Here is a 10,772-nt window from a genome sequence, read left to right as displayed (position 1 = left end):
GAGGAAAAATAAAAAGGAAAACAAAAGGGAAATCCAAATAATATATTAGTGGTAACAATGGCCATGAGAACCAGTTCTTTCTATTCAGTGTAACTTACTCTGCTGCAGAAGTTGAGTACCCAGAGGAACCTTTACTGCTAAACAAGGGAAGGGAGGGGGACGGGGAAGGAAAAATAAAAAGGAATACAAAAGGGAAATCTAATTAACATATTAGTGGTAACAATGGCCATGAGAACCAGTTCTTTCTATTAACTGTAACTTACTCTGCTGCAAAAGTTGAGTACCCAGAGGATCCTTTTCTACTGAACAACCATATTGTTTCTTATCTACTGTGCAAAACTAAGATGATGAAGGATAACAATAATTCCCCTTTTGAACACAATGAGAGGGAGGGAAGGAGGGGTGTGAGAGAGATAGAATGCAAGTCGTCTTAGCAGAGGATCCTTTTCTGCTAAACAACCATATTGTTTCTTATCAAATTCAAGGTCGTCTCTCAATACCAGAGGGCCGAAACTACCCAGATTTCGATTGGGTCTTGACAGGAGACGAATGCAGGCTTTCCACAGCACATAGCACTCCTCGATTTGCAGATTCAAGAGGATCAGATAGAATTTCTAATTCAAACCCATCCAGTAGAACAGATAGAACACAAAAATGTGTTCTTGTAAAGTGGAAATTAAAATCATTCACAAACAAGATCTTATCCAATTGTGAATTTGTGAGGATTAAGTTGTGATTTCTGAGATGAAATCAATGTTTTTTTTTTTCTTTAATCCGCAAATGTTCAATGGAAATCGAATGAAGAATCAGTACAATATTGCCATTGTGCTTTGTTCATTACTGCAATTTTTTGTCTTCTCCATCTTGGGTTCTTCTCAGTTCCCTCTGCTATGAGTATCTGGATAATGAGAATTTTTTTTTCAGAGAAAGATAGACATTGATGGCTCTCAAGTCTCAATAAGAACCACAATTCTCATCTGCAATGAACGACAGAAAATGATGTGGCTCACGTGGGTTGGCTTGTAGGGTACACACCATTATTGTTGGGTCCATCATCTGTGGTCAAATAAGCTACAAGAATTAGACTTTGAAAGGAAAACAAGACAAGAAAGAGATCTTAGCTAATTATTGAATCTCTTAAATCAATTTTGATGATCTAAACAAACAATTACTATTGAGCTAACACAGCAGGAGAGGTTCGGAAACCGGAGGGGGGAGAGGTTTGCACGCCGGAGGGAAGAGGTTTGCACGCTGGAGGAAAGAGATTCGCACGCCGGTCAGCTTTCCATCTGAGAATTGAACGTCGGAGGAACGATCGAGTTGCAGGTTATTGTACCGTCTTCTTCTTCTTCTTGTTCGACCGAGTGAGTGAGGAGTGAGATGGGAGATGGGAGATGGGAGATGGGTTTAGAAGAAGCAAATAAAAGAGAGGGCAATATTGTCCTCTCACAATAGGTGGAGGTATTTTGGGTATATTGTAAAAAAACTAACAGGTTTTCATTCATTTAACACGGTCGACTAACGGCAAAGACCAATTTGGAATTTTTTAAATTTTTAGGGAGTGGCTTTGACATTTCGAAAAGTTCAGGGGGTGGTGTAGAATAAGCACCAAAGTTCAGGGGGTGGCAATGCAATTTTCTCTAATATTTATTATTATTATTATTATTTTAAATCAGAAGTCATTTATTGCACGTCATGGCTTCAGAAATGGGATAGATCAGCTTCCATCGAGTTGTTCGGATTAATATTGATTTTGATTGCTTTCAATTCTTAGATGATATCATATTGATTCTATAGGGTATGGACAAAGGATAAACAACAGTTTAACAAAAAAAAAAAAACTTTTTTTCTTATTAAATCCAAAGGTTTTCTGTCTGATCAAGGTTAATCCGGATTGAGATTGAATTGATATCAGCCTTGACTGGTCCTAGTCCTGATTCCATCTTCTCAAACCTTGATAAATACAATAAAGAAGGGAGAGGAGAGATGTCTCCGAAGGAGAGAGATAAAGAGTTCTAACATAGCTTACATTGCTTGCTAGAAAGACTTTATTTTTTAAGAAGAAAAATACTAACCAATCGCACCCTCTACAATTAAACACATGCGACGTGAAAAGACCCTGCCACTGTGTGATAGATGCCTCCACCTGATTTCCCATTGGCCCAAGGGTTGGTGCAGCAGCCACGTAACATTTAGCAGCCTTCAATATCGATTCCATAATCCATGTTGTTTCGGTTGGTAGGACAGATTTTCATATGTGATAGGGAACATTCATAAAAAAGGGTAGGTTTAGGTGCGCGCTAAACAATGTTTTCCTTGACAAGGAAAGCCCACTTACAATTATTTGATTAAAATTTGAAACCCAAACACCATCTTGGACAACTTTCTTTTTCTTCTTAGTCTTAGATGTGCCAAAACACCAAAGTAGATTTGAGACAAAATGATCTTAGTAATAGGACCTCCAAGCCTTCTACCCAAAAAACACAAAAAAGAAAAAGACCCCCAAGCCCTTTTGAGTGTATACATACCCCATTAAATATCCTTCCCAGGGTTGATCTGGCCCTGATTCAATCTTGTATGGAAGAACCCTAGATGCCTAGAATGTGCCAATTACAAGACCGATACAGATCAATCCAGGCTGATTCCAATCCGTTCTGGATCCTGATTTCGGGCTGAGCCAATTCGATATATCATGATGCCGGGGTTGGGTTCCTTGTGGTTTGGATTTTGCTATCTAAGATATGGATTTTACAACATCACAGCTTATAGATTCATACTTTCCACCTCATTTGTTTCAGCTTAATTTGTAAGCACAAGTCTTTATCTCCTTGTACCTAATTTACATGTGAAAGTGTTGTCTCAAATCTTGATTCTCATATGTACTCATCATGTATTATGCTGCCCTAAATAAATGGGGTTTTGATGATTTAAACCCATACAAGTTACTACCTCTGAGAATTCGAATTGGATTGGAATTTACTGAATTTCCGATTCAAGCCGATTCTTGAAGAAAAAAAAAAAAAAAAGCCACTTCCTAGGGCTTAGATTGATTCTATGTGAATCAGAATCAATACCAACGGAGACCGATCGGAGCAACCTTGTCATTGTTAAGATGAGCCCACAAGGTACAACACTTTCCAAATAATTGCCAGCAGTCCTTCACCTAATTATTTGTCTTTCGAGGATTAATTGACAGGCTCATGGTGTGAGATGGAATCTTCCATGTCAAGCCAATGGAGTATAGGAAGAGTCAAAGAGACACCAACCATACAAGCGCATGAACATCATTTTCATTGAAAGGAATGGCTTTATATTTACAATCATGTTTTGTGATTCTCATACCAATGATTGTCTTTAGATAAAATTTTTAGCCAGTTCATGAAAACTTGGGCTTCATTTGATCGCAAGGGAAATTTAAGCAGAGGGAAGTAAAATTTTCAACACTAAAAAGGAAAAATTTTTAAATCACTACATCACATGAATAATTATATCACTATCTCCAAATCACTCAATATTTATTTATAAAATTTCACTTCACTTTTGCATCTAAATCCCTTGAATTTGAAAACTAAAATTAAATTACATTTAAAAAATCATTACTAAATATGATATGAAATTAAGTAGTTTATACAATCATATTGAATAAGGGATAAACAAATTTCCATTTTTAGGTTGGAAAACTTTCACTTCCGCACACTATAAAATCTCTTGCAGCCTAACGAAGCCTATTAGTACTGTTAAATATTGTTATTGTGAGAGAATTTGATGAATTTTAAAACCTCACCAAAGATAAATTCTCAAATTGATATCTATCTATGTAAATAACATGGGAAAAGAAAACTACATGGTCGAGTGACCCCTATACCCAAATACAAGGGCATGCGAAATTGCCTCCCCATCCATGGAAAATGAATATTCTCATTTATATTGAAGCCTTCACATGCGCTCTCATTGGTCCCTGTGTTAACGCAGGGACCATGCGACCATGCAAAGTCTCTTGCCCAAAGGACATTAAACAATAAACTTCCATCGCACTCATCAGCCTCACATAAGATGAACCAAAAGAAACAGTTAATCGCAAGACAACTTAATCAGAGATAATTGGAGAGGACTCATCCATTTCACAAGGCATAGTTGCATACCCAGAACATTTATTGGTCAATTTTGCTTTGCTTCCAATGACTTTCTCCCTGTAAGTCCGCTTAAGTCCTCTCTTAAGCCCCTTGGTGGCATGATAAACCCCTTACTAGTAAGTACTTCATCAGAGGGATAAATCTATTTTACAGTATATTTAAGAAAGAAGAAAAAAAGATGTACCAAGTGCACAAAGTACTTCACAGTGCACTCTTTTGACATTGATGATTGTATCGTATGATAACAATATTATAAAAATAATGTTCCAAAAAAAAATAATTTGTTGCTTGCTATTTCTATTGAAAAAAAAAATAAAAATGGTTGCTTCTGCTTCTTCTACTCATTCTATACTGGATGAAGAATTAAATATTATATCTAATAATTAACGTAGCTGCTAGTTTGGAGCCATGGCTGTTGAGCCCACGAATTTCACGGGCAGGCCATCATGGGATTGTAGAGACTGTTTGGCAAATCCAGAGCTTCGGATCTCTGACATTTTTCTACGTGCGTTTGCTCCTTGTGCTTCACATAATTGGGGAAGAAATACTCCTGCAATTTACACGCATCTAGAGAATCGTTATTTGACCAAGCGGCATAAAAGAGGTCGACAAAATGGTATTGAGGTTACTTCATGTAAATAGGAGTGAGAGATTGACACATAAGGTGTTAGTCCACAACTCCACATGCACCCAAAAAGGTTTCTCTCCCTTAATAATATTTACAAATCCAGGCTGAGCCGGGTTGAGTTCAAATTAAGGCCTTAACCTAGATCAGGCCCAGTTCGACTCAGACTTGAAAATCTTAACCCGAGCCCAGCCCATCCCCATGGGCTAAGAAGGCCAACTCAGGCTTTATCGGGTTCAGGACAGGCTCAGCTAATCGGGCCAAACTCGAACCTCTAGTAGAGATGGCACCCATGCTGGCCCACACAGTCCACAGGTAGATTGTGGACCATTAGTAGTATTTGATTGGGGTTGATTTGGATGGGTTGGTTAGTGTTACCTTGTGTAGCGGCGAGATTGAAGTAGAGGTCTGGGATGGGTAGGTTACCTTCTCCGGCGGCGAGATTGAAGTAGAGGTCAACGATGTTTGGGCAGTTGTCGTAGCATCTAGGAGAGCAGAGCTTTTGGGTGAAGCGAGACTCGAGGAGTGAATCGGAGGATATTCCGAGGGAGTCCCGGTCCAGACCGCAGGCCTCGATGCACTGGTCGGTTTCCAACCAGTCCTTTAGATGGTCCGCTTCTATCTCCGATGTGCGACAGGTGTACACCTCCGCTCCACTCCTCCGCACGATCTTCTCAAGCACGCACCTTTTCCCGTCGGATGATATCGCAAATGCACACTTGTCCTTTTGTAGCTGCTCACACGTGATTCCTCCTACAAAACAAGTCCCGTCAGTGTTACAAATTTCACTTAACCAATACTGGTCAGAACCAGGATTTGCCCAACCGGCTTGGTTTTCTGGGGTTTTCCATTAGGGAGTGGTTCTGGTCTCTACGGTATGAAATGAAACAATAAGGGGTATCTCGGCACGACGGCACCGGATATATATCGCCGACAATACTTATACCGACATGTGTATGGGTTGTATCAAGCCATGTCGAGCCGAAAGAAAAAAAAATATATCTAAGGTTCAATCCAATTCACTAAAAGTCTAAAACCATTTCAGTCTAGTGATCGATACTGATACTGATACTGATACTGATACTGATCGACTAATATGCTGAATTCGATTTCAATTCTGATTCCTAAAACCATGTTTCCCACAGCATAAGCATGGGGAAATCTCCCATATGATTTCCCTTACCACATCAATCATGATTTGAGATGATTTTGGTTGAAAAACCCATTTAATATTTGAGGAGAGAAAGTGTCAAGAAAAACTTGGGGATCATCATGTAAGAGGGTGTGGAAAGAAATCTCCATGCTAGCACTATGAGGATCTTTCTTCCAACAATAAATTTAGGTATATTTATCGGTACTATTAGGCTTAGATTATGATACATGAACGTTGGAAATTGTGTTTGGGCTCATTAGCTCCTCCCACTAAACAATAGATTTGGGTGTAATAAATTCCAGTGTATTGCTTATTACTATATAAAAGGGGAGGGTTCTTCCAACAAACAGCTTAGAGGAGCGAATCAATAAGATACAACGAAATGGTTTTATACATTGAAGGACATTAAGGCTCCATTTGGTATCGTTCTAAAAAAACGTTTTTGAAGTTTTTTGTTCTATTGAAACGAAAAAACACAATCTTCTGTTTGGTGCACTTATGGTCTATTTCTGTTTTTTTGGAACAAAAACTGAGAAAACAAGATTGGACGGAACTCCAAAATCTTCCCAGTTTCGTTCCATTTTACAAAAAAAAAAAAAAGAGTTCACGATAAAAATCTGAAATTTTGAAATACCATTTTTTCGTTTAAAAACTGTATTTTGACACAGAAGCTGAAATTTTCGTTTTTGACACAAAACGATACCGAACGGAGCCTAGATTATTTCATGCGAGGAGGAAAGAGAGACGAAGAAATTAAGAGTACTAGTGTACTGTCCCCTAACAACTTAGCTCGATCCCTATCGACTTAGGAAACCTTTTCCTACCATATAAGAGAGAGAGAGAGAGAGAGAGAGAGAGAGAGAGAGAGAGAGAGAGAGAGAGAGAGAGAGAGAGAGAGGAGAACTCAGTGCAGACTGCAGAAAGCAGAAGCACATGAAACATACCTAGTGTAACTTGGACAGAGAGAGCGAATTTAATTAGAGCAAGGCCGGCCATCGCCTTCAAGAGAAAGAAAGAAGCCATCTCTCTAAAGCGTGGTTTAGCTTTGGAAGAGAGATAATACTTGTGAGGTATTGTTGGTTGGGGTGAGTTTCGTGGGTTGATTACTGGCTATTTATATATTTATATGGTTTCAAAGTGCTTGGATTTTGAAAAATAGGAACAATTAGGTCCACCGGATACTGAGAATCAACAATTTAAATCCCACCATGATGGAACGTCGACGGCTTTTTCAATGGGGACGTTTGTTGTGTAGTAGAATGTGTAGAAATTAACGACCGATAGAGTCTGCTCCTCTCCCACATCATTGCGTCATTAAGTCTTAAGTCTTAACCAGCTCTATTTCTTGGAAATTTCATTTTGTTTACAACTAACTAGTCTGGTGGCTCTTAATTGAAGAAAAAAAAAAAAAGTCCAAAAGGATGAAAATTTGCTAATTCTTAGTCAATTATTGGAAGTCATGGTTTGAGGGATCGATATTGGATTTTTGAGATGATTTGTATTGAAATTGGGAGAGTGAGTGATACTGATTCTAGGGTGATTCCGAATAAAAGTAAAAATTAAAAAAAATATATATCCAATTTTTAATAGGAAAGCAGAGGTAAATCTTTCTAATCCAGCACGATTCAGGGTTATTCGAATCAATGTCAACTATGACCGATCCCATTCGTGATACCAATTACTAAAGCCATGATTGGAATTCGATTTGAAATTTTTGTTCGGAAAATGACAGCTATCACCTTAGTTGAGTGTGTGTGTGTTAGAGGGTGTAATATCTGTTATAGTTTTATTTTTTTACCATTTTATTATTACATGATTTTTTCTTTAGATGAAAGTAAAATCTAATCATTTCACATGTCACAATGTACGAGAAAATTTTAATTCTTTTTTTTTTTTTTTTTAGGTACAAGACAATTACAACTCTTAATAATGTTATAATTTCAAGTGACATAAAATATTTTATATATAAAAAAAAAAAACATATAATAACGCACCCATGAGGTTGAATGAAATGATTTGATACAAAGAAAGGCGGGCATGTTCAATCTTTGTGGAAAGATCATTTTACGCAAAGAAGAGGGAGAAAGATCTAATTATTTTATAACGTGTTGAACATGCAACGTGGGAGGACCAGAACAAGCAACCCAGCACTTAAAAGTCATTTGCGTCGTGGAATGAAGTGGAGGACTTCAATTCCCACTGCTTCTTTTATTTCCTTGTGATTCACGAGTAAGACCAATCACTGTACTGAAACACGCCAACTCATACTTCCCCTCTTACTTCATTCCCAATCGATTGATCCTAATCTTCGGTGTTCTGTTTACTTCAGCCGTCAAATGCGGAAGAAATCCCGAGGTTTGCGCAATGGTTTTTGACCGTTGGATACTAACCCATCTGAACCTGGCCTGGTTCACTGACTACCACACTTGTTATTAAATGAGTTGAGCTTTGTCTTATCTAAATTGGGCTCAACAGGCTAGCTAATAGTGTCCTCTCTAAACTAGGGGTGTCAATGGGTCAGTTCAGCTTTCGGTGTGAAAATGATGAAATAGGAACCGAATCAATAAGAGAATTTTGGTTTTAGTTTTGATGGGGTTTGATTCTTATTTGTCTTTAGTTTCTTATATCGAGTTTGTAATCGGGTTGGTTTTAGTTTTTTATTTGATTTAATTTAACTTATCATACAAGTGCACACAACACTATACAAAATTTGGTTTTTTTTTAATGGATTTTGGAATGTTTTCGATTTCTTATCGATTTGATTTCGATTTAGAGCCGACTTGATTAGGTTTTGGGTTCATTCGCTTTTTAATGCGATTCAATTTGATTTTTGGGTCGTAATATTCCAAACCAAAACTGACCCAATAAGGATTTGATTCAGTTTGGTTATGACTATTATCGGTTTGGTCCGATCAATTTACCAATTGGATTTAGGTTTTGACACCCCTACTCTACGCAACAACCCCCCCCCTCCCCTAACCACCCAAAAAACCCTGAAGCTGCCCCATTCTCCAGTTAATCACTTTTATACTAACCATTTTTGGACTTGCTATAAACCCTTGGCACTGGTTGGATCCAAACATAAACCAAACTCCAACCCGAACCACCCAACCCATCCCATTGTTCCTTTTTTTTCGTTTTCTTTGTTTGGGTTTTGAGGGAAAAACAGAGGTTTACTATGAGAGGGAGAAGAGGACAACCCAAAAGCCCAACCTTTACGTATTAGGAAGGAAGGGTATGGTTGCCTAACGTTTTGAAGGGCTCCAAATATAAGGGGCCGGGTCCTCTATTCTTGAGTTCTGACTCCTGCCTAACATTTTTTGTCTCCTCCTAATGGATTAATTGCGTGTCTGACTTGGGCTTACCTAGAGGACTCTTAGCTGTCTTAGTCCCACACGGGGTTGCGTAAGTACGTAACTACACATGAACAACTTTGACTTCACTTCTTAAAAAGTCAGTTATACGACAAAAGCCGTTGCAACATACATTCTTGAAAATTTAGACCTCGTAAGCAAGAGGTCCAGAAATAAGAATCCTTTATAACAGTTCTTGCACGAGATTCACAGTAGAGAGAGAGAGAGAGAGAGAGGGCGCATGATATACAATCCCAGCAGCTTAGCTAGGGTTGTCAACCGATGGGATTTGATCGGGTTTGATTGAGTTTTAGGTTTTACTCGAGCTTTTACCAGTCAGGGTAATCAGACTTTAATTAGGCCTTAAATAGGTTCATGCACCATTAAAGACTAAAAAATGTTTTAATTATCTTAGATTTTTAGAAAATTTAATATATTTATAAAATCATAAAAAAATTTAGAAAAGACTTTATACATAATTACATCCAATAATTAATAAAAATATCAATATCTATTTTATTCTATTAAAAAAAAATCAAAATACACCACATAAATGGTTGGCTAGTAGGTCAGGCTTGTAAACGTGTCTGGCCTGTCAGGCACCCATTCGACTTACATCGTGCATCATGAATTGCCTATTAAGCTTGAGATGTTTATTAATCAGGCCAATCTAGGTTGGGCCATAAACACATCGGGTTCGATAGAGTCTGTAGGATCAAACTTGGAATTGACACCCCTAAGCTTAGTCATCAATTTTCTTATATTTTATTTTTTTAGGAAAATATTCTGTTAAAAGTAATGTAGTTTTTGCACTAACATAGGAACCAATGGAAGTGTATATGGAAACATTGACAACAGCCAAAATTTCACCTTTGATATAGGGTAGGGCGATGCACTTTTTTTTTGGTAAGAGGATATGGGTATACACGCTGCTTTTTATTTAGGACAAAGGCCTAGTAAACTGAGTCCCTGCAGGTAGGGGTATACACGCTGGCCCTGTTTATTGAATTCACTTGAGCTTCGTCAAGCTTAGATAGGGACTGAGGCCCACTTTATAATGGGCAGGTCTCAACCATACTTGGACTAAAGATGGACCTTCCCATAAGCCAGCCCAATTAAGCGTCAATCATTATACACACATCGGGTCGGATCGGATCCATTGGGTTTTTAGAGAATTTAAGTGTCAAATTGAACTTAAATTCAGGGAAGAATAAACGGTTGTTATGAACCCACCTGGAGACCTATCTATTAAGTTTTCTATTCATAACAAGCCGATCCCGTGAAACGCATGACGCAGGGATACACCTTATGTTGCCGCGTTCAGAGGTACGTAAAAGGTATCTGAGGGTATTTTAGTCCTTAAAAAGTGGAAATTTTGCCAAAGTTATGTGTGTGAAAGTTGTAGATGGACCATGTTGGGAGTTGTATATTACTGTGTTTGTCATGCATTCTCGAAAAAAAATTCATTTCGAAATAAGAAAATAATAGAAAATCAATTTCGGAATCCG

The 10,772-nt window shown here is 38.0% G+C and overlaps 1 protein-coding gene across 2 annotated transcripts; it reads right to left on the bottom strand.

The window, feature by feature from the left end:
* Nucleotides 1-4,299: 4,299 nt before the first annotated feature.
* Nucleotides 4,300-7,001, bottom strand: LOC122085404. Of its 2 annotated transcripts, none has more exons than XM_042653821.1 (3): nucleotides 6,856-7,001; nucleotides 5,137-5,511; nucleotides 4,300-4,683 (listed from the first exon to the last, which is right to left on the bottom strand). In XM_042653821.1, the coding sequence occupies exons 1-3, from the start codon at nucleotides 6,932-6,934 to the stop codon at nucleotides 4,529-4,531; spliced, it is 609 nt and encodes a 202-aa protein (XP_042509755.1). In that variant the 5' UTR covers nucleotides 6,935-7,001; the 3' UTR covers nucleotides 4,300-4,528. The 2 variants fall into 2 exon arrangements, with proteins under 2 accessions (XP_042509755.1, XP_042509756.1); XM_042653822.1 differs by having other exon boundaries at nucleotides 5,185-5,511.
* Between the last annotated feature and the right edge of the window lie 3,771 nt (nucleotides 7,002-10,772).

Source organism: Macadamia integrifolia, chromosome 8 (assembly GCF_013358625.1).
Source record: "Macadamia integrifolia cultivar HAES 741 chromosome 8, SCU_Mint_v3, whole genome shotgun sequence".
NCBI lineage: Eukaryota > Viridiplantae > Streptophyta > Magnoliopsida > Proteales > Proteaceae > Macadamia > Macadamia integrifolia.
Note: the sequence above shows the minus strand (reverse complement) of the source record. Positions and strands in the feature narration are given on the sequence as shown.

What these genes read in the sequence shown, in the direction of transcription:
- LOC122085404 (XM_042653821.1), bottom strand. Translation starts at nt 6,934, where the DNA reads ATGGCTTCTTTCTTTCTCTTGAAGGCGATGGCCGGCCTTGCTCTAATT. An exon ending in CTCTGTCCAAGTTACACTAG is followed by an intron (nt 5,512 to 6,855) that starts GTATGTTTCATG and finishes CTTGTTTTGTAG; the next exon opens with GAGGAATCACGTGTGAGCAG. An exon ending in CAATCTCGCCGCTACACAAG is followed by an intron (nt 4,684 to 5,136) that starts GTAACACTAACC and finishes TGTAAATTGCAG; the next exon opens with GAGTATTTCTTCCCCAATTA.